Source organism: Lepidochelys kempii, chromosome 1 (genome assembly GCF_965140265.1).
Source record: "Lepidochelys kempii isolate rLepKem1 chromosome 1, rLepKem1.hap2, whole genome shotgun sequence".
Classification (NCBI taxonomy): Eukaryota; Metazoa; Chordata; order Testudines; family Cheloniidae; genus Lepidochelys; species Lepidochelys kempii.
This window is the reverse complement of record NC_133256.1, coordinates 260,430,575-260,454,173: the sequence shown is the minus strand read 5'-3', so window position 1 is coordinate 260,454,173 and position 23,599 is coordinate 260,430,575. Positions and strand designations below refer to the sequence as shown.

The window sequence follows — 23,599 nt, the reverse complement described above, 5'->3', positions numbered from 1 at the left end:
TGTGGGGACCCGCATGAAAGACCCCCTAAGCTTGTATTCTATCAGCTTAGGTTAAAAACTCTCCAAGGCACAAATTCCTTTCCTTGTCCTTGGACAGTATATTGCTGCCACCACCAAGTGATTTACACAAAAATTCAGGGAAGGGTCACTTGGAATCATCCCCCCAACCAATATATCCCCCCAAGCCCCTTCACCCCCTTTCCTAGGAAGGCTTGAGACTAAAATACCAACCAGTTGCCTTAGCAACATGAGCTCAACCAGACCCCTTTTCTTTAGGACACTGAAATCAATCAGGTTCTTAAAAAATAATTTTTATTATAAAGAAAAAAGTAAAAGAATCACACCTGCAAAATCAGGATGGAAGGTAACTTTACAGGGTAATAAAAAGATTTTAAACACAGAGGATTCCCTTCTGTGCTCAGCTTCACAGTTATAAAAACAGGAATGAAACTACCTCTGTAACATAGGGAAATTCATAAGCCAAAACAAGAGATAACCTAATGCATTTCCTTGCCCTACTCACAGTTTCTGTGGTTTTAGATGGATTATTCCAGGTATATGTTTCAGGAGCTATTGTACCTGCTTGGCTTCTCGGTCCGGAGAGGGAACACCACAGAGAACAACAAACAAATCCTTCCCCCCCAGATTTGAAAGTATCTTCTTTCCTCATTGATCCTTCTGGTCAGGTGCCAACTAGATTATTTGAACTGCTTAACCCTTTACAGATAAGGCAATCCAGTCCAGCTATCAAGGAGGGATTTTATGCTACCCTTCCCCCTATATTAATGACAAGGCCATATTGTCAGGAATGTACAGCGACTTGGGAAAGAGCTGAATTGCTGTGATATCCTAACAGCTGGAAAAGTGGCCTTCCCCATATTAATCTGAATGATTTAGGCAATCTTCTACCATATGAGCACACCCAGATCATCGCACACACCCCACATTGACACAGAACCAGGTCCTGTTTTAAGGTTACACGATAGCTGGACTCTGTCAGTGGAGAAGAGTCCAATATTGTATCCCATGGCAGCAGCTGAATGCTGTTCCGAACCATGGAGGGAAACACCAGGATGTCTGAGTGGTCAAGACAATATAATCCCAGTCTGAAGGATACAACCACCTTTCCCACCTTCCTGCCAGGACGGGTGAGACTGGGAAAGACTCACTTCACACAGGCATGGTGGTACTCACCCTTTGTTTGAACTCAGTCTTTTCTTCCAGAGTCATGGTGTCTGCCTTGGCGATAACAGGGATGATGTTTACTACTTTGCTGAGATGTTTCATGAACTCTAGGTCCAGGGGTCGCAAGCTGCAGCCCAGGAAAAAGGAATAAGTGAGAGTCATTTTACCACATCACCCTTAACGCTGGCTCCGCTCTTCCCCCTCCCAGAGTCCAGACGAGAGGGAGAAGGGAGAGCTCTCCTGCATATCCCCCAAGAGATGCTCCCATTAGATCGCTTCTCCTTCCTCTTCACTCAATGCCTAGAAGAAGAAAAAACTATGGGGAGAGCTGGCCTGGCTATCCCAGTCTAATGCTTTTCTGTACAGCCCTCCCAGTGTTGACCCCAGTAGGGAAAAGTTAAACAACAGTGGGATTCCTACGCATGACCCATGGGGGAGATGAAAGACGCAGAGTGGGATGTATATAGGAGTGATGCATGGGATAGGAGAGACTTGTGGAGGACATTACATAGAGAGGGAGTGGTGAGATACATGTGACTGGTCCATAGGGGGAGCTAAAGTAGAGGCACAGTAAGATACGGATGAGACAGGAGACATATAAGTGAGGAGTGGGAGAGAGGAAGCCGTCAGCAGCAGGATACCTACGAGTGACCCGTGGGGGAGATGAAGTAGAGACAGCAGTGGACTCGTGTGTCTGGGATTCGTTTCTTCCTTGCAATATTCACTTCCTCTTTCAGGAATTTTTCATATTGCTCACTGATGTATTTCTCGATGGGCTCCCAGCTGTGAAGGTCAGAGAGAGGGGCGGGGGGCACATTCCTTCCTCATCCTTCATACATACAGTGCTGCTGGCACTTACAGGAACTAAGAGGGTTTCCAGGGTGGGAGGGTATCATCTGTTCGCCTGATCAGATCCTGCCAGGGTTCTTGATCAGCAGAGGTGCTCAAGCTGAAGCCCCAGTGGCATACGTGGAAAGGGGCTGCTGGCAGGGCGTTCGCTGTGCGGGCCCCCCGTGACTTTGGCATTTGCCTTACTCTGATCCAAAATAGGCAGAATCTGCTGAATTTTGGGGGCTGGGGGGGTGGGGGAGCAGAGCAGGGGATTGCAAGCGGGGTGGGGGGAACTGTTGGACTGGGAGGGGGACTTGAGAAGGATGCGCTGCCTGGTTTGCTGGTAGTGGGTTATACTGACTGCGCTGCCTCACCAAACTTACACTTGGGGGGTGAATTTTGTAGAGTTTTAAGTTATGCCAAGGGTCCTAGAGCACAGCAATAGTCACTCTTTTATAGCATGTGTACGCCTAAGTAAAATAAATGAAATGATCATTATAAGGATTTTACATTTCCTGAGCCTCTGTCATCTAGCGACAGAGTAGCAGCCATGTTAGCCTGTATTCGCAAAAAGAACAGGAGGACTTGTGGCACCTTAGAGATTAACCGATTTATTTAAGCGTAAGGGTTCGTGAGCTACAGCTCACTTCTTCGGATGCATCGATGAAGTGAGCTGTAGCTCACGAAAGCTCATGCTCAAATAAATTGGTTAATCTCTAAGGAGCCACAAGTACTCCTGTTCTTTTTGTCATCTAGTAGGCTCCCAAACACTTTATAAGCTGTGCTCATTTCCCCGGCCGCTGAAGCACAGCCACCTCTAGAGCGGAACGTGTTGGCAGTTTAACAGTTCACAGCAGCACATAGGCCTGACCCAAAGCCCACTGAAGGCAACAGGACTATTTCCATTGAGGTCAATGGGCTTTGGCTCAGGCCTTAAGCGAGGAAGAGAAGAACAATATCCCATCCATTTGGAACCCCCGGGTGACATTTGGGGAGGCAGAATACCATTATCCAGCTTGGACTTTGGCAGGATGCTGCTACTGACACCTTTATTCTTCTCAGATGTGCTATGGGATCTGTAATGAACACATCTTGTATGAAAGACAACAACCGGCGCCACAGAGTCCCCCCGCTCCCATGCTGGGGACTGCTTCAGAACTGAATCGGAAGGAACACCAACATCCCACCCTGCAGCGCTGACTCCGCCTGGGGCTGAGCTCAGGCTGACCTGTTCGCTGTGTTCCAGGGCGCGGTCCATCTTAGAGCATGGACCACGCTGGGTGCTGACTCTTCTGTATGCCCAGCCCTGTGGGGAAGTCAGCCACCCAAGAGGCACACAGAGAGGGGGAGGATAGATGGGGCGGTCAGAAGCTCACCAGTTCTCATTGTTGATCTGGTCACCAAATCCCGGGGTGTCAATTACCGTCAGTTTCATCTTGACACCACCTTCTTCAATGACTGGGGAAGAAAGCAGAAAAGACCTCATGATCCCCCTCCCTCAAGATCGGCTTCTTTGTGTAGGCGTCTATGACACATGTTGTGGGAATGATGATGGTCTGCCCTTTCCACGACCACAGAAGCAAGGGAGAGACTGTTTGCCTCTTTCAAAGCAGGGACTTTGAACCTGGGTCTCCCACTTCCCAGATGAGTGCCCTAACCACCAGGCTGCTGGCTAGTCTAATGGGTCAGGGTCTCTCTCTCCCTCTCTCAAAAATTTGGAAAGGTCTGTTTCATCTCAATGTGGAACTAAATCTTGAATTCTGGCTTTCCAGCCAGCCCTCGTAAAAGGTTCTTGACAGGACTGTTCTAAGACACCAGCACCCTGTACACTCTTTCAGCCAGTACTGCTGGTCCTCAGGATACTTCTCCTGGTTCTTACCATGCCCAATGGCCTTGATCTCCACTGTCTTAGGGATCTTCTCCTCACGGTTCCAGCCTGAAGACTTGCGGCTAACTTGGGATTTGAAGAGGGTGTTCACCAGTGTTGATTTCCCCAGCCCACTTTGACCTGATAAATGTAAAGGGGAAGAGTGTAGCATTTACCACAGCTGTGCTCTGACAATAGGCTGAAGAACTTAAACCCATGGAAGTTGCCAGGTTGGGTGTGAGGGATCTTCTTGCCCTTCATAAGTACCTTAACAGAAAATCACAAGGACAGGGACTAGGGATCTACTGGAACTAGGCTTGGACTGATCTGTCCTTCACCCATACTCCCAGTGATCCCCTATACCCTTATAACCTCTTGTACCTGTGCCTATGAGAGTGAAGTCAAAGCTCGGCAAAGCTTCTCTCTATGCCCCCCAAAAGCTCCATAGGCCTTGATGACCCCTCCTACCTACAACCATGATGTTGAAGTCAAAGCCCGTCTTCATGGTCTTCTTGCGCATCTGCTCAATGATGGTGTCGATCCCAATATAGCCCAGCAGGTTGGAGTTAATGCCAACAGGTTTCATTGGCACTGCTGGTTTTTGCCGGGGCTCCGGCACCAACTCAGACATAGTTGTCTCAATCTTGTTGTCTGCTGACCCTGCCCGGGAGAAAGAGGGGAGAACTGTTATTCAGGTGGCACCACTAGTAATCTCCCTCTGCCCCTCTCTGCTGCTGGGGAGTGGGTCTCGGATGTGTGTTTCACTGGCTGCTTGCTGGGCATGAATTAGGTTACAGATTTGAGCTTTACGGCCCCTACTGGAAAGTTAACTTTCTGAGGCTCTGGCTCCATGTTATGCATCATTGAATCCTGGGAGCTCCAAGGGACGGGGCCCCTAGAACATGGCATGTGTAGGGGGGACAGGAAGGAAAACATCTGTCTCTTTGCCTATGTGGCCCCAGGGCTGTGGCATGCCCTCCCCTTTGATCTCGAAATGTCCCCAGAATCAGCCCCTTCAACAGCAGGTTGAAAACTGGCTTTCAGCAATGCACATTCACTCTATGTTTCCCACTGCTAGATGGTCTTGTGGGTTTAACCGTATGGTTTTTAATATGTAGGTCTACATTTTCAAGTGGTCCCTAATTGTGGGTACTCGACAATGAAGGCACCGAAAATCCGGGAGCACTTTTGAAAAGGAGGTCCTACCTAAATATAGCACCCTATTTCTGCTATCATAGCCCTCCTTAACTGTCACTTAGCCAATGCAGTTCTCTTTCTTTTAAGGAGAGATTGAGTGTGGGCTAATTATTAGAGCAGGAGCGTGGGAAGCCAGAGATCCAGCTTCTATTTCTTACTCATCCATAGACTCACCACATGTCTCTGGGCAAGTCACTTAACCTCTCTGTGCCTGTTCTTCCATCTATACGGGGTTGCACACTTTGTAGCTAGTGTAGGCAGAGCTCATTGCACCCCAGTGGCTCCTTGTATCCATCCATTCCCCGCACAGACTCCCTGTGCCACTCTCCAATCCCCCTCTATTTCAGGGACTCTCCCTACCAGCCACGTTCAGTTTCTTTGAACGTGGCTGGTAGGGAGAGTCCCTACACTGCACGTGTACAAAGCAGTTGTTATCACCATCACAACATATAGCAGTGAGACATGGCAACTTACCAAGAAAGATATGCAAAAGCTGGATGCATTTCAACACTAATGTCTGAGAAGAATATTGGGAATAACATATAGAGATAGGAAGATGAATGAAGAAGTCAGAAAAATGACTGGACAAGGCACCCTCTCACAAATAATCCTCAAAAGAAGACATCCGTGGCTGGGACACGTGCTGAGAATGGGAAAAGAACGCTGACCAAATGCTGCCCTTGAATGGACGCCAGAAAATGCAAGAAGAAAGAGAGGAAGACCGCAAATGACATGGAAACGAACAGCTCTGAATGACATTTAGCACCTCGACATGAAATGGGAAGATTTGGAGAGAAGGGCAGTTGACAGGCAAGGATGGCAAATGTGGGTAGCCTAATGTGCAGCAAAGCACGGGATGGACTAAGGTCTAAGGTCCCTACCAGCCATGTCTACACTAGAGATCATACAGTGGCGCAGCTGTACCAATGCAGCTGCGCCTCTGTGAGATCTCTCGAGTAGCCGCTCTGTGCCGGTGGGAGAGAGCTCTCCCATTGACATAATGACTCCACCCACAGCAAGCAGCGGTAGCTATGTCAGTGGGAGAAGCTCTCCTACCGACATAGCACTGTCCACACCTGGGCTTATGTCACTCAGGGGCATGTTTTTTCCACACCCCTAAACGACATAAGTTATTCCAATATAAGTGGCAGTGTAGACATTATTCTCCTTCTTTCTTTCTTTTTCTTTCAGGGTGTCAGCATTTTTACACAGGATTGGGGTGATGGGCAGAGCTGAGAGGAGGGGTATTGTTGTGCTGGAAGGGGTTAATAGCTGCCATCAGCTAACACAGAAGTTAGTCCCTTGCACTGAGGCAGGACCAAGTAAACCTAGACCATCCCATATCAGGTGTTTGTCTAACCTGTTCTTAACCTCCAGTGATGGGAATTCCACATCTGGAAACTTATTCCAGAGTTTAACTACTCTTATAGTTAGAGTTTTTCCTAATATCTAACCTAAATCTCCCTTGCTCCAGGGATGCTAACCAGATGCCAGGGGCTCTGTGCCTCCTCCATTGCTTTTGGTAACCTGGGATGGATCATGGGGCGGAGAGGGGGAGTGCACAGGGCCTGGGCTGGGGGCGGGGCAGAGTCACATGGGGAGGTCATGTGCCTCCCTCCATTAGCTGGTGCAGCGTACGGGTAAGAAATGAATTCTCCTTGCACCACTGCCTCAGCACCACCTCTTGGAACGTCTGCCCCCTCACATACATCTCTGTGCTTTCTTCCATGCCACCCTCTCCACAAGCCACGGACGCCCACTCTGAGCTGGTCCAGAAGGCCACTATCTTCTCATTGATAGTACTCTTGGAGACCTACTACTTCTGCAGGGCCTACAAAGACAGAAGCTAGCTGGCTCAATCTCTCTCTCCCGCATCTTCCATGTAAAAGAGAGAGACAATAGCGAAGTCCTTACTGGGTTTCATGGAGTCTCTGGCTCTTTTCCTTTATTGGGTTAGAGAAAGCTCTGCTTAGGATAGTAAATCATCTGCTTCTCTAAATCACTGATTTTATCTCATTAACGAACTGCTCACAGACATGGAGGGAAGGGGGCTGAATGGCGGGAAGGATTGCTGGGCGGGAGGAGTGTACGCACACGAACTAGCACTGGGGGGGACGCATAAGGGTTGAATTTGGAAGGGAAGCTAAAGGGGGGGAATGTAGTTTGTTTATTTTAAAAAACAAAAACAGTCGTGATCCTCGTAAGCTGTTGTCCTATCACCACTCCGCTCACTTTGCTCGTATGTTTTTAGATTGCCAGCTTTCCAGGGCCAGGGTAGTGTCTTCTTTTGTCTGGACTTTGCAAAGGACCCAGCACATTGTAGGCACTACTCCAATCTCAATAATAAATAATAAATGATAGATTATCCCCTTTAGTCAATCCCTCCGAGCTCTTGTTTCCTCTGCTCTCCCCTGCCACAACCACACCTCAGGAAGTTGGCAATCCAAAATGGCAGGTGAGCAGTTTTGTGGCATGGCTACCATTTGGCATGTTGCAGCCACTGCTTTGGAGGAAGAGACATCTGGGGCCCACACACCCTGTCATTGGGCCAGAGGCACCAATGACCAACATCATGGGCTGCAGCAAAAATAAGTGTACAGGGTAAGAAAGAGTCATGGATAGGAAGAATTTCAAGGAGTATTTCAAGACAGAGATGGTTTGGGAGGAAGAGCCGGTCTGAGTGACTGAGGAACTGCTTAACATTTCCTCGTTCAAAGCACTGTACGAACATTAAGGGCTTCTCAACACAGGGAAATTTACCTGCATAACTATACCAGTATACATTTATAATTAAGGCTAAGATTTTGTCATGGTTATTTTTAGTCAAAGGCATGAACAGGTCACAGGCAATAAACAAAAATTCACAGAAGATGTCACCTATCTGTGACTTTTGCTGCTGCGACTCCATGGTTTCCCCCACCACCGTGGTGGCTGGGAGCTGTGGGGTTCCCTTTTCACCTATGGCAGCTGGGAGCTGCAGGGTGACCATATTTCCCAAAGAGAAAATGGGACACCCCAGCTGCTTGCCTGAAGCATCCCCCTTCCCCCGCCGCGCGAGGCTGTCACCCGTCACTGGAGCCCTGATGAGGGCCCCTGCAGGAGTCTGTCACCTGTCGCTGGAACTTTGCAGGGGGCCCCTGTCACTTGTCACTGCTGTCCCCGGTACCCTGCCAGAGCCCCACTAGCTGTCAGCTCCAGAGTCCTGCAGCCCCTGGGGCTGAAGCAGAGAATGTCACGGAGGTCTCTGGAAGTCACAGATTCCATGACTTCCGTGACCTTCATGACATAAATGTAGCCTTAGTTATAACTATAGGCACATAATTATACCACCACAGCCACTCTGGTAAATTTCCCTGTGCAGACAAGTCCTAAGGCCAAAAGTGGCAGTGATTTAGGGGGTGTGTCTCAATGTTTGGGTGTCCTACCTTAGACTCTTTAAAGGAGCGTAGTTTCCAGAGGGTGAGCACGCACGGAAGACAATGCTCCCTCTAAGGATAGAAATTGTACCTATGCCATGCATATGCTTATAGCATCATAGAAATGTAGGGCTGGAAGGGACCTCAAGAAGCCATCAATTCCAGCCCCCTGCACTGTGGTAAGACTCACTAAACCTAGACCATCCCTGACAGGTCTTTATCCAATCTGTTTTTAAACACCTCCAATGATGGTGCTATCACAATCTCCCTTGGAAGCCTGTTCCAGATCTTAACTACCTTTATAGTTAGAAAGGTTTTCCTAATATCTAACCTAAATCTCCCTTGCTGCGGATGAAGCCCGTTACTTCTTGTCCTCCCTTCAGTGAACATGGGTCACTGTCCTCTTTATAACAGCCCATAACATATTTGAAGACTGTTAACGCGACCCCCCATAGTCTTCTTTTCTCAAGACTAAACATGCCCAGTATTTTTAAACTTTCATCATAGGTCAGGTTTTTTAAACTCTTTATCAGTTCTGTTGCTCTCCACTGGACTCTCTCCAATTTGTCCACATCTTTCCAAAAGTACGGTGCCCAGAACTGGACACAGTATTCCAGCTGAGGCCTCACCAGTGCCAAAAAGAGTGGGACAATTACCTCCCAGGTCTTACATATAACAATCCTTTTAATAAACCCCATAATATTAGCCTTTTTCACAGCTGCATCACATTACTGACTCATATTCAATTTGTGATCCACTATAACTCTCAGATCCTTTTCAACAGTGCTACCACCTAGCCAGTTATTCCTCAGTTTGTAGTTGTGCATTTGATTTTTCCTTCCTTAGTGATGTACTTTGCACTCATCTTTATTGAATTTCATCCTGTTGAATTAAGATCAATTCTCCAATTGGTCAAATTCATTTTGAAATCTAATTCTGTCCTCTAAAGTGCTTGAAATCGCTCCTACCTTGAGGTCATCTGCAAATTTTTTAAGCATACTCTCCGTCCATGATCAAAATCTTTAATAAAAATATTGACCCAAACCTAAGACTGACCCCCATGGGTCCCCACTACCTATGCCCTCCTAGTATGACAGCGAACCAATGATAACTACTCTTTGAATATGGTCTTTCAACCAGTTGTGCACCCACCTTATAATAATTTCATCTAGATCACATTTTCCCAGTTTGCTTATGAGAATGTCATGCAGGACTGTGTAAAAAGCCTTAATAAAATCAAGATATATCACATCTACTGCTTTCGCCCATCCTCTAAGCCAGTAACCCTGTCAAAGAAGGAAATTAGGTTGGTTTGCCATGATTTGTTCTTGACAAATCCATGCTTACTATTCCTTATAACCCTATCATCCTCTAGGTGCTTACAACTTATTGTTTAATAATTTGTTCCAGTATCTTGCCAGGTATCGAAGTTAGGATGACTGGTCTATAATTCCCTGGTACTCTTTGTTTCCCTTTTTAAAGATCAGTACTATGTTTGCCCTTCTCTAGTCTTTTGGGATCTCACCTGTCCTCCAGGAGTTAAAAATAATTCCTACTGATACCAAGATTGCTTCAGTTAGCTCCTTAAGGACCCTAGGATGCATTTCATCAGGCTCTGCTGAGTTGAATACGTCTAACTCATCTTTAACCTGTTCTTTCCCTAATTTGGCTTGGATTCCTTTCCCCTTGTTGTTTATATTAATTGTGTTGAGGATCTGGTCACCAATAACCTTTTTAAACAGCTCAGCTTTCTTGATGCCATTAGTTATTAGCTCTCCTTCCTCACTAAGTAGAGGATCTACACTTTCCTTCGTCCGTCTCTTTATGTATTTGAAGAATCTCTTCTTATTGCTTTTTATGTCCTTTGCTAGGTGTAACTCATTTTGTGTCTTATCCTTTCTGATTTTGTTCCTGCATGCTTATGCTATTATTTTGTGCTCCTCCTTAGCAATTTGTCCATATTTCCACATTGTGTAGGATTTCTTTTTGATTTTCATGTCATGAAAGAGCTCCTGATGGAGCCATATTGGCTTCTTGCTGTTCTTCCTATCTTTCCTTTGCATCGGGATAGTTTGCAATTTTGCCTTTAATATTGTCTCCTTGAGAAATTGCCAGCTCTCTTGAACTCCTTTTCCCCTTGGATTTTTTTTTCCATGGGACCTTACCTACCAATTCTCTGAGTTTGTTAAAGTCTTCTTTTTTGAAGTCCATTGTCTTTATTCTGCTGCTCTCACTCGTTCCTTTCCTTAGAATCATGAAATCTCTCATTTCATGATCACTGTCACCCAAATTGCCTTCCACGTTCAGATTCACTACCAATTCCTCCTTGTTGGTCAGAATCAAGTCTAACATGTTAGCCCTCTATTTTCTCTATTTTCTAGGACAAAAAGTTGTCCCTGGTACATTCCAAGAACTTACTAGAAATGTGTTTTGTTGTATTACTTTTCCAGCAGATGTCTGGGTAGTTCAAGTCCCTCATTAATACCAGGGCTTATGTTCTGGGTATTTCTGTTATTCATTCTAGAAATGCCTCATCCACCTCCTCTTCCTGATTTGGTGGTTTATAGTAGGCAGCTGTATGTGATGCAAAGAAGGCATTCATAGCCATAGTAGCTAGATACCCAGGACACTGCCACAACCCATGTGTCCTGCCATTGTCCCCTATAGCACTTACCCCATTTATAGCCTGAGCCCACAGAGATGGGGAAAGGGGGTGGCAGAGAGGGCTCAGGGGCATTTTTGCCTACTTCCTCCTGCCCCCCATGTCCCTTTCTCTCTGTCATTTACCTGGTCACCTGCCCCAGATGCTGTGAGTTTTGTCTCTCCGCAACTGCATCTGAAAATAGCCTGCTTTTACACTGCTCACGTCTAGGTGACTCAGCTTCACTAGAATATGTAAACTAGTGATTTCCACATGCCAATATAAATCTAGTGGGTATTTCTGAACTCCCAGGAAATTCACAGTCACCTTTGAAAATCCTGCCAGGCACTCTGTGCCCCAGGTCTTCAAAGGTATTTAGAAGCCCAACTTCCAATGGGAGTTAAGCTCCTAAATACCTTTCAAGGTCTGGTCTTGTATCCTTAGGCATCTTGGGGCAACCAAACACCCCTCTGAAAGCCCCCTGAGCTCCCAATCAAAGCTAGTTGGAAAATTTCCATCAAAACCATTTTCTGACAGGAAAGGCCATTTGTGTCAAAAATCAAAACATATAAAAAAAGTGTCGATTCCAATGAAAATTCTTGCAGAAAAAATATTTTGAAGTGAAAATATTTTCATTGTGGAAAAATTTTGTTTATGAATTTGTAATTTTTGTTTCTTTATTTTGACATTTTGTTTCTTTTTTTCCCCATTTGTATTTTATGTTTATGTCTACATTATTTCATGACAAGCCGGTGGGAACAATGCATAATATAATAATTTGCACTACTGCTGACAAAGTCAGACCTGGCAGCTGTAAGAGTGGTCCTATTGGGTTCCAGGAAGTGGTGGGTGCAAGCCCGCCCATTGCTAAGGGACCCTCCCCCAGATTTAGGGGAGAATCCACAGGATCCAGGAACTCAAATAATTACAAGAGACAACCAAAAATGTAACAGGGACAGGTGTAAAGATCAAAGGGTCAAACAAAGGGAACCTGACGGGACACCAAGCAGAGAACCCTGGACAGCGCCCACTGCTCCTTGAAGATGTCAAGGGAGCCAGTGGATGCCGCCCAGAGGAACTCCGCCAGGATGCCTGAATGGAGGGAGGACTGGAAATAGGCCCCACAGTCGCAAAGAACCTCCTCAGTCAACCTCCTCTCCCTGGTGTTGTAGATGGTCACTTCGGCCATCACCAGGAGGAAGTTGATGAGGACGTCCCGTGACTTTGTGGGGCCACGGATAGGGTGTGTGTATATGAAAAGGTGAGAGGAAAAGTGCTGCCAGAAATGTAAAAGGATGTTCAGGAGGAGCCAGAACAGGGACTGCAACCTGGCACACTACAGGTATACGTGCGCCAGGTATCCCTCACACCACAAAAGGGGCAGGCCTCAGGGACGGGGGTAAACCGCTCCCGTGCTCATGGCTCCATAGAGGAGCCGCCAACTAATATCACTTGCGGGCATTGGGACTCGGGTGGAATATAGGCTGGCCCACTGGGGTTCCTCACTCTCAACAAGTGGCAATAGGTCCTGCCACTTCATATTCGGGCGGGACATGAGCGTGAGGAAATGAAGGATGTGAAGCATGAGCGTGTACAGCTGTTTCCTTGGCACGGTCCGGAAGCGAACCGGCTGCAAATCGTGCAGCTGGCTCGCGGTGTATGGGTGGGATAGCCGGGGAGACTCACTGGGCAGGGGCCTGATGGAAAGGTCCGGAGGGCCCGGGGTGCAGGGTGGGTGAGGAGTGCCCTCCTGCAGGACCTGCTCGAGGTAAACCCGAGCAGCGGGCAGTAAGGCTGCCCTCACCTCCTGAAGTACGTGCTGGGGAGTACGAAGGATGGAGAGCCCTGTGTGCTGAGCAAGTATCACGGGATCCACCCAGTCTCCCCGGTCATAGTCCAGGAGGTCTCCAACTTTGGTAACTTCTGCCAGGACCAACCTCTGGCACACCTAGGGGGACTCCGCCACCTGCACTCGGATCTGGGGCTTGTGTAGCAGGGGCTCCGCAAGGAGATCTGCTCCCATGGTGGCCGCCCTGGACCTGGTGGTTGAAAGCAGTTTCCCGGTCCAGAGAAGGTCCTGGTAGAAGACCTCTCGGATGGAGATAAAGGAGCTGCCGGTCGTATCGGAGCCCTCGGAAGCGGCGCAGGAAGGCGTGCGCCAGTATGCTCCACGCCGGACTACCTGCACCATAAAGGAGCCTCTGCAGGGCCTGGAGGCGGAAGACATGGACCTGGGTGTGTAAACACTTCAGGCCCTGCCCTCCCTCTTCCAAGGGTAGATGGAGAACCCCTGCAGAGACCCAGTGCAGTCCTGGCCAAAAGAACTCCAGAACTAGCTTCTGGATATCAGCCAGGACACCCTGGGGCTGGGGTCAGGGTGTTGAGCCGGTGCCAGAGCATGGACAGGACTATCTGGTTGAGCACCAGTGCCCTCCCTCGCAGGCAGAGGCACCGGAGTGGCCCCATCCACCTCCACACCCACTCAGACACCCTGTCCTCCAGCCCCGCTGTAAGAGTGGTCTTATTGGGATCCAGGACGTGGGCGGGCGGAGCTCGTCCACTACAAAGGAGCCCCCCCCAGCCTAAGGGGGAGATCCACAGGGCCTGGAGAGCCAATTAATTACGGGGGACAACTAATGAAAAACAGGGACGGGAGTGCGGTCAAAGGGTCAAACGAAGAGAACCGGACGGGGACACCGAGCAGAGAACTCTGGCCAGCGCCCACCGCTCCTCAAAGGCGTCAAGGGAGTCGGTGGACGCCACCCAGAGGAACTCCGCTCGGAGGCGTGAATGGACAGAGGAGCGGAAATAGGCCCCGCAGTCGCAGGAGACTCCATCGGCCAACCTCCTCACCCTGGTTTTATAGATGGCCGCTTTAGCCAGGGCCAGGAGGAGGTTGACCAGGAGGTCCCGCGACTTAGTGGGGCCACGGACAGGGAGTGCGTAGATAAGGAGGTGAGGAGAAAAGTGCAACCAAAACCGTAACAAAAGATTGGTGAGGAGCCGGAATAGGGGCTGCAACCTGGCGCACTCCAGATAGACGTGCGCCAGGGTTTCCCTCACGCCGCAAAAGGGGCAGGTGTCCGGAACTGAGGTGAACCGCGCCAAATACACGCCCGTGCTCACGGCCCCGTGAAGGAGCCGCCAACTGATATCCCCAGCGGGCCTCGGCACTAAGGTGGAATAGAGGCTGGCCCACCGGGGCTCCTCACCCTCTAGAGGTGGCAGGAGGTCGCGCCACTTTGTGTCAGGGCGGGACGCGAGGGTGAGGACATGAAGGGTGTGGAGCACGAGCGTGTAGAGATGTTGTTTTGGCGCGGTCTGGAACCGGACCGGCTGCAGCTCACGCAGCCAGCTCACGGTGAAGGGGCGGGGGGGTCGGTCGGGTCCACGGGGCAGGGGCCCGATGAAAAGGTCCGGAGGGCCTGGGGTAGAGGGTGGGCGGGGCGCGCCCTCTCGCAGGACCCGGTCGAGGTAAACCCGAGCAGCGGGCGGCAGGGCGGCCCTCACCTCCTGAAGTACGCGCAGGGCAGTACAAGGTCTGGAGAGCCCCATGCGCTGAGCGAGCGTCAGGGGATCCAGCCAGTCTCCCTGGTCGTAGTCCAGGAGGTCTCCGACTCTGGTGACTTCCGCCAGGACCAACCTCTGGCGCACCGAGGGGGACTCCGCCGCCTGCACACGGAGCTGGGGGTTGTGTAGCAGGGGCTCCGCGAGGAGGTCTTCCCCCAGGGAGGCCGCCACGGACCTGGTCGCTGCGAACAGTTTCCAGGCCCGGAGGAGGTCCCGGTAGAAGACCGGCAGCCCGGAGAGGTCTCGCGGAAGACCCCTTGGGTGGAGATAAAGGAGCTGCCGGTCATATCGGAGCCCTCGGAGGCGGCGCAGGAAGGCGTGCGCCAGTATGCTCCACGCCGGACTACCTGCACCATAAAGGAGCCTCTGCAGGGCCTGGAGGCGGAAGACATGGACCTGGGTGTGTAAACACTTCAGGCCCTGCCCTCCCTCCTCCAAGGGTAGATGGAGAACCCCTGCAGAGACCCAGTGCAGTCCTGGCCAAAAGAACTCCAGAACTAGCTTCTGGATATCAGCCAGGACACCCTGGGGCTGGGGTCAGGGTGTTGAGCCGGTGCCAGAGCATGAACAGGACTATCTGGTTGAGCACCAGTGCCCTCCCTCGCAGGCAGAGGCACCGGAGTGGCCCCATCCACCTCCACACCCACTCAGACACCCCGTCCTCCAGCCCCGCTGTAAGAGTGGTCCTATTGGGATCCAGGAAGTGGGCGGGCGGAGCTCGTCCACTACGAAAGGAGCCCCCCCCAGCCTAAGGGGGAGATCCACAGGGCCTGGAGAGCCAACTAATTACGGGGGACAACTAATGAAAAACAGGGACGGGAGTGCGGTCAAAGGGTCAAACGAAGGGAACCGGACGGGGACACCGAGCAGAGAACCCCGGACAGCGCCCACCGCTCCTCAAAGGCGTCAAGGGAGTCAGTGGACGCCGCCCAGAGGAACTCCGCTCGGAGACGTGAACGGACAGAGGATCGGAAATAGGCCCCGCAGTCGCAGGAGACTCCATCGGCCAACCTCCTCACCCTGGTTTTATAGATGGCCGCTTTAGCCAGGGCCAGGAGGAGGTTGACCAGGAGGTCCCGCGACTTAGTGGGGCCACGGACAGGGAGTGCGTAGATGAGAAGGTGAGGAGAAAAGTGCAACCAAAACCGTAACAAAAGATTGGTGAGGAGCCGGAATAGGGGCTGCAACCTGGCGCACTCCAGATAGACGTGCGCCAGGGTTTCCCTCACGCCGCAAAAGGGGCAGGTGTCCGGAATCGGGGTGAACCGCGCCAAATACACGCCCGTGCTCACGGCCCCGTGAAGGAGCCGCCAACTGATATCCCCGGCGGGCCTCGGCACTAAGGTGGAATAGAGGCTGGCCCACCGGGGCTCCTCACCCTCTAGAGGTGGCAGAAGGTCCCGCCACTTTGTGTCAGGGCGGGACGCGAGGGTGAGGACATGAAGGGTGTGGAGCACGAGCGTGTAGAGATGTCGTTTTGGCGCGGTCTGGAACCGGACCGGCTGCAGCTCGCGGAGCCGGCTCACGATGAAGGGGCGGGGGGGGCGGTCGGGTCCACGGGGCAGGGGCCCGATGAGAAGGTCCGGAGGGCCTGGGGTGGAGGGTGGGCGGGGCGCGCCCTCTCGCAGGACCCGGTCGAGGTAAACCCGAGCAGCGGGCGGTAAAGCGGCCCTCACCTCCTGAAGTACGCGCAGGGCAGTACGCGGTCTGGAGAGCCCCATGCGCTGAGCGAGCGTCAGGGGATCCAGCCAGTCTCCCCGGTCATAGTCCAGGAGGTCTCCGACTCTGGTGACTTCCGCCAGGACCAACCTCTGGCGCACCGAGGGGGACTCCGCCACCTGCACACGGAGCTGGGGGTTGTGTAGCAGGGGCTCCGCGAGGAGGTCTACCCCCAGGGAGGCCGCCACGGACCTGGTCGCTGCGAACAGTTTCCAGGTCCGGAGGAGGTCCTGGTAGAAGACCGGCAGCCCGGAGAGGTCTCGCGGAAGACCCCTTGGGTGGAGATAAAGGAGCTGCCGGTCATATCGGAGCCCTCGGAGGCGGCGCAGGAAGGCGTGCGCCAGTATGCTCCACGCCGGACTACCTGCACCATAAAGGAGCCTCTGCAGGGCCTGGAGGCGGAAGACATGGACCTGGGTGTGTAAACACTTCAGGCCCTGCCCTCCCTCCTCCAAGGGTAGATGGAGAACCCCTGCAGAGACCCAGTGCAGTCCTGGCCAAAAGAACTCCAGAACTAGCTTCTGGATATCAGCCAGGACACCCTGGGGCTGGGGTCAGGGTGTTGAGCCGGTGCCAGAGCATGAACAGGACTATCTGGTTGAGCACCAGTGCCCTCCCTCGCAGGCAGAGGCACCGGAGTGGCCCCATCCACCTCCACACCCACTCAGACACCCCGTCCTCCAGCCCCGCTGTAAGAGTGGTGGATGGCAGATATATCTGCCCTAGGGTGGTGAAGTTCTTAGGAACTGAAAAAAGGTTATCTCAGGTTAGTTAGAGACACCTGAGTCTAATTAGGAGCCACTGGTGACCTTTAAACATCCCCTGTCCAGTGAAATGGGGAAGAGAGAGAGAGAAGAAACAAACAGCAGCAGGGAGAAAAGGCGGACAACTGTTCTCCTCCCTGTAGGGGAAACACTGAGTTTACTTTTGTTTTGGGAAGTGCTGGCCACCAGAAGCCAGCATAACAAAGCAGTGCTCAGGTGGAGGCAAGGAGATTTATTTCTTATGTGTTGTGGGGTTTTTTGCTTAAGAGAACTACTAGGGCCAGCCTTCAGGCCCACCTTGTAAATACTGTGAATAAACCAAAGTTAAGAATTAAAAACCTCCAGAGTAGGACTGATCTACTCTAGCTCCCCCCTCCCATCCCTCTGCCAGAGGGAGAAACACTGAGGCGGACATGGTGAAAGAGGTGTCTGGATACGTGTCATGGTATGACATCATAGAATAGTTGAAATATTCTATTTTTTATTTTTACACTCATTAAGGGCAGCTGCTACTTGGAACCTCTGCTCTTTGTGTTGCAATAAAACAGTGCGACACTTTGAAAGTTTCAGCTACAAGGTCATATTATAACATGCCTGTAGCACTGCATATTACTACCAATGTGGCATGACTGCATGCATAAATAATAAAGCTATAACAATGAAAAAAACCCTATAAATAAAATAAAATAAAAATAAAAAGGAAATTTGGAAACAAAATTCATATTTCCCAAAACTGACATTTTTCAGATTTTCTGACTGCTGGGAAATTTCAGAAATATTTGGTTTTGATTCCAGATCAGAATGAAAAGACATTTCAAAACGTCAACATTTCCTGCAAACAAGAAATTCCAACTTTTGATCAGCTCTTTGCCTAGTCCCAAACTGGGAGCCTAGTGAGGGCCCTGATTGGCTAGGATTGCTGATGTCATTGTGCTGTCACAGCAGGCCATGGGCGCCTCATGAGAGAATTGCAGAAATGTCTTGAGTGAACCTTTGAGCTGGGGGTGTGGGGGGAAGGAGGCAAGGACATTCCAAGCTAGGAATAACAGCTGTTCCTGGAGACCTGAGCATCATATCATAGTGTGGGTTCGATAACCCCAGCATGGCTGAGCACGAGGCTGAACCTGAGCACCCAATGTAGTTTGGGCACCCAGTACCAAGAGCAGATTTTCAAGGAACTGGCACTGCTCACACTCTGCTTTGAAAACACCCCTTTTGTCTGAGGGCCCAAGTCTTCTCCAGGGCACACATAGGAGCCCTTTGAAAAGTCCCTCACACATGACTTGCCAAGGCCACCCAGGGAGTCAGTGGCAAAGGCGGGATCAGGACTCGTGGATTCCTGATGCTTAGTCCTGTGCTCCAGCCCACACAGCCTCCCACAGCTTTGGTGGGGGAGAGAAACCCAAACATATGGTGGATCCGAGATCCATTTAGCCTTCATCCAGTCCTTGCCTGCAAGGGAAAGGGCTGTCAGGAAGCAGTCACCCTTTCCTGCTTTTCTAAATTGAGGAGGTGCATTAGAAGTTGTTTGTTCCTTCCTCTGGAGCCTGCAACAATAGTCCGGTGTGTGGGTGGACAAGAGACTGGATGGACCATTGGTCTGATGCAGCCTAGCAAGTCTCATCTCCTTAAACGAAAAGAAGGCTGCAGTAGCCCCCAAGTTGAGGCAATAGCCCCTGAGCTGAGCTGCTTTCAGCTGGAAGTCACTCCCATGCACATCACAAACAGTTTGTGATTTTTATGCTGACAAAGCCTCCCTCAAGGCTGCTGTTGTCTTTTTCCAGCTTTCTCAAAGCCACTTTCCTTCTGAATGAGAGAATCCCCACAGGAGCTAAATGCACTTGAACGAATATGCTTTAACTTCACACCTTATGTTAGTTCACCTTAGCTTTCCTGACTGTCCCTGTGTAGACAAGCCCTGAGACGCAAGCTGGGACCAGCCTGGCTTTCAAGAGTTCCTTGGCTTCCCAACAAAATGGAAGTTGGCTCTGTTCTTTTCTGGAACTCAAGGGGGAAAGCTTCTTTCATTCAAATGGTAGCGAAGTAGAGGTGTAGATGAGACTATGCTGACTCTTTGTTTTACATCCTTTTCTCTAATGCTTTGTTCCATGTGCTAATAAACAGAGAAAGACAAGGTGGGTAAGACTTCTGTTGGTGAGAGAGACCTAATAAACATAGTTGTTATAAGAAGGTTGTTGATCACTATAGCACTGATTCCCCAAGGGAAGAGATGCAGGTGTCCAGTCAGACCTGCACGGTGACGGGGTGTTGTACCCAGATCCCTGTCCAAGAGTGGGAGAATTGCAAGATGCCACTCAAGGATAGGTTTCAGAGTAGCAGCCTTGTTAGTCTGTATCTGCAAAAAGAAAAGGAGGACTTGTGGCACCTAAAAGACTAACCAATTTATTTGAGCGTAAGCTTTCGTGAGCTACAGCTCACTTCATCGATGAAGTGAGCTGTAGCTCACGAACGCTTATGCTCAAATAAATTGGTTAGTCTCTAAGGTGCCACAAGTCCTCCTATTCAAGGATAGGTAAGGCAGAAGGCTGAACACTGGGGGGGGTGCACTCAAAGACACCGGAAAGGGGACTGAGGTGCAGCTAGCCCTGTGACTGTGACACTTAAAGCTCATTGAGATCTATGAATGAAAAGCACTATGTAAGTGCTAATAATGAATAATAATAATAGTGACTGCTACTAATTCAGCATCATTAATATTCATTCATATAGCATGTCCATCACTGTTCTATTTACAACAGCCACTCAACGCTGGATGGAGCCCCACAAACTCATTACACATAGGCTGCTGAACAGAGATCAGATGGTAAGGACTTTCAGTCATCACTGCCCCAGGGGAAGATTAGAACCAGTAACCTAGATATGAAAGGCTCCTTATCCCCTCCCCCGGCCTTCCTGTTCTTTGTCTGAATGGCATCAGGAGTGAGGGGTGGAAACATTCAAACCACAAAGAATCCAGCCTCTAGAAACAAACTGCTATTTACTACTCAGACAATACATCTATAGCCTTATTCTGTGTCTCCTTCTACTCAAGAAGGGCCTGATCCTGACACTGAAGCCAAGGGCAATGCTCCCAATAGTCCAGATTCCCATTTACACTACAGCACCCTTACACTGCCCTGGCCAGGTAATTATACCTACACACACTTTAAGGCCCCTTTTACACTGCCAGGGTGGAATAAAGGGGTCTTAGTGTACAAATCACAATCTGGCCCTCCACACATTAGTGTATGCCCCTGAGAAAGCAAGTGGCTATTGTTTAAGCCAAGTCTCCATGTGGTTTGCAGACATTAACATTCGTTAATTCAGACCTAGAGAAATGTTACAATTAATCATTTTTTCTTGCTTGTCTAAGCTTTAGAAGGGATGCCTTTCATTTTTATCTAGGTCCCAGAGTTACCAAGGGGCCATTTATTCCAGCATGTACATCCGTACAATACAAACAATTTATAGTGCAGGACAATCCGATCTAAATCATTAGCCTAGGAGGCCACAAGGTCAGTTCATCCCCCTCCCCGCCCCCCACTAAGGACAAGGGTATTTCAAGTGGGACAGAGAGACTTATTCCAGCTCTTTGGGGCTGCTACATCCTCCCCAAAGCCAGCCTTCCTTAATATGCCTTTAATAACCACCTGGTGTACCGGGGTAGACCGTAGCCCATCTCTCTCCAATCTGCAGTGAAATCTAGCACACTGAAGCCTCACTGAAAAATACAGAAACTAGAAAGGAGGAATAACTATTAGGCCATCTCCTCCTCTCCACCTCAGCTGCAATAAGGGGGTTCTCGATTCTGTAGGTTGAAACAGCTCAGGCGACAGGGTTCCCTTGGAAAGCTGATCCAGGCTCTGGTAAGTCTGACCTGAAGAAGAGCTTTGTGTAAATGCCAACGTTTGTCTCTCTCACCAACTGAAGTTGGTCCAATACAAGATATTACCTCACCCACCTTGTGTCTCCAAGATCTTACCATTGGGGCATTCCCCCGGAGCATGTCCTACCCCTGAGCCAGTCCTCAGGAGGAAGCTATGCTCTCCCATGCTTGCCCCTCAGCCCCACATCAGCACACACCTCTCTTCGCTATGCTGCCAATCTCCCCAGAGCCCTCAAGCTCTTGGCTGCACTCTGTCTCCCACCCTCATGTCCCAAAGGGTTTGTTGCACAGCTGTGCCACGAGGCAGCCTGGAAGAGTGCTCTGACCTGGGGCCCAGGAGTATGGGTTTCCAATCCCATATCAGCCTAAGGGCCCCTCATCCGTGTCTGGGTTTCCTTGCCTGCCCACTGAGTCCCACTTGGATGCTTGGGGATTAGAACAGGACATTCCTATTGCCCAGAGCGCAACCATCTGCAATCGACAAGGGCCAAGCCAGCTACAAAGCAGCTTGTGGTTTCTCCCACCCCTGGACCAGCTGCTGGGGTTATTTCCCTCCTTCAGATCAGCCTTGGTGACTGCTATTCACCGTCACCAGCACAACTGCTCCGCTCTCTCCTTGGCACCAGAATTTTGCCATTGAGCGAAAAAGGCATGAAGAAAACGTTCTCTCTCATCTCTGCAGCACTGGCAAGTCCCCATTCTGTGCGTGTGCATGTGTAGGGAGCAATATGCCGGCAACATCAGGGGATCCCTCCGACATCCCTGAGCCCTGACAAAACCACGCGACTGTGCAAGCATCAGCATGGACCACCTACCTTTGAACATGAATCTTTCTTTGTCTCTGAATATGCTCCTGAGTGGTGGCTTCCCCTGCACACACGCTTTTCTCTCCTGACACCGGTGCAGTGTGGCTGCCTCGGAGGTTCTGCTTTTCTCTCTCTCTTTCTCCTGCTCTCCCTTTTTTTCTCTCCTCCACTAGATGTTTCAGATAAGCAGGGATGCTGCTGCTGCTGCTGCCATGGTCATATCATGTGACCTGAATATTAAACATCCCTGCAAAATCTCCCCCACTCTCTCCCTCCCTCCCCTCCTAAGATCCAAAGCTTCATCCCAGCTGCTGCAAGACCCCGGCTGGATTGGTGGGCACGAGAGGGTGTGTTTGCTGCTGGGGATGGGAGGTGCTGTGATGAATGGATTAGCTGTGCCCTGAATATGTTCCCCCCCGCCATACACAAACCCGTTCCTTTCCTCCTCTCCTTCCCTATTCCCAGGTGGTTTTCACATGCTTCTGTCTGTGGAGCATCTCTAGCCACAGCCACTTGTTTATGCAGAGAGATTTAACCCTGCGGCGGGCTGCTGAAGGGGTTTCACAAAGAGAGGACTGAGAACAGGTTGGGAGATTTTAAGCATTTGGGGAGTGTCAGTCCCAAGGCCTGACTCCTATCTCACCTACACCAGGGATGATCAGAAGTCACTCTGTTGAAGCCAATCAGGCCTCCAGCTGGGGGGCTTTCAAAGCCTTTTGCCTGGAAAGTGGATGTCTGGTTGTTGGCCAGAGGCAGAGAGTGGGCCATCCTCTGTGGGGCGGGAGGGGCGAGAGAAGCAGTATCTGTAGGCCAATGCCTGTGTGTCAGTGAGGGCAAGGAGATGCATGTCTTTGTGTCACTGTGCATACACTGTCTCTCTCCAGGTGCCTATAGGCATCTGTGTCTGTCTGGGTCTTTGTGCACATGTCACTGTGAATATATGCATGTGGTTGAAGATGGGTATTTGCGTGGATGTGACTAGCGTGTATCTCTGTGAGGGATGCTGGGTCTGGCTCTCTGCTGTCTTCCTCCTGGTGTAATCCTGTGAAAAACTGGCCTGATTCTCTACTCTGCTGTGGTCGGTATGCTGCTCCAGTGATACACAAGGCCATACAGTGGCCAAAAACTGATACCCACTGCCCCCCGTTGGATGGGGTGTGAGCTGTTTGGCATACAGCTGGCAGAACAATTCTATGCCACCCTTTCTTGCAGCTTCTGATTCAAGGAAATGCCAGGGGCAGAGATGAAGTGGGAGGGAGCCTGAGAATACTGCTTGCCACTTACTCACAGCTGCAGGGCCATTGGCAGTCCAAATATGAGTTAGAATAGCCCCAAGTCCTATCTAGTTTACACCGGGGGCTACACAGGTGCTTGGACAGAGTCATAGGGTGTGCCTGCACACTAGCACCCCCTCGGGGCCAAGCATAGTGCTGTAGGCACACCCATGCCTCAGTTTCCCCTCATCCAGTTTTTCTGTTTCTCCCCGGGATTCACATGGTTCTGCCCTTGGGCGGTGCCATTCTCAGAGTTCAGTCCCTTTCTGGGGAAACAAAAATCCAAACAAAAGTCCCAAATAAACAAAAGGGTCTTCCATCCTCTTTGGCTCCTCTTCACCCCACCGTCTGGCTCAGCTCCCCGTCCCTTCTGAGTTACCTTTAAGTCTCGCTGGCTCTGGGATACAGCCCTGACTCCCAGCCTCCTTCCCTAGAGTCTTCTT

At 50.3% G+C, this 23,599-nt stretch overlaps 1 protein-coding gene across 7 annotated transcripts in view; it reads right to left on the bottom strand.

The window, feature by feature from the left end:
* Nucleotides 1-23,599, bottom strand: part of SEPTIN3 (septin 3) — a 51,610-nt gene that overhangs the window by 14,768 nt on the left and 13,243 nt on the right. For 5 of the 7 annotated variants that reach the window (XM_073327228.1, XM_073327223.1, XM_073327224.1 and 2 more), the window contains exons 2-6: nt 4,352-4,543; nt 3,896-4,024; nt 3,393-3,474; nt 1,831-1,968; nt 1,195-1,312 (exon numbers count right to left, since the gene is read on the bottom strand). In XM_073327228.1, coding sequence (XP_073183329.1) covers nt 1,195-1,312; nt 1,831-1,968; nt 3,393-3,474; nt 3,896-4,024; nt 4,352-4,514 — 630 coding nt within the window. In that variant the 5' untranslated portion in view covers nt 4,515-4,543. Of the gene's footprint in view, nt 1-1,194; nt 1,313-1,830; nt 1,969-3,392; nt 3,475-3,895; nt 4,025-4,351; nt 4,544-19,073; nt 19,295-21,891; nt 22,104-23,599 lie in introns of those variants that run through there. The other 2 variants (XM_073327227.1, XM_073327229.1) reach the window with 2 other exon arrangements.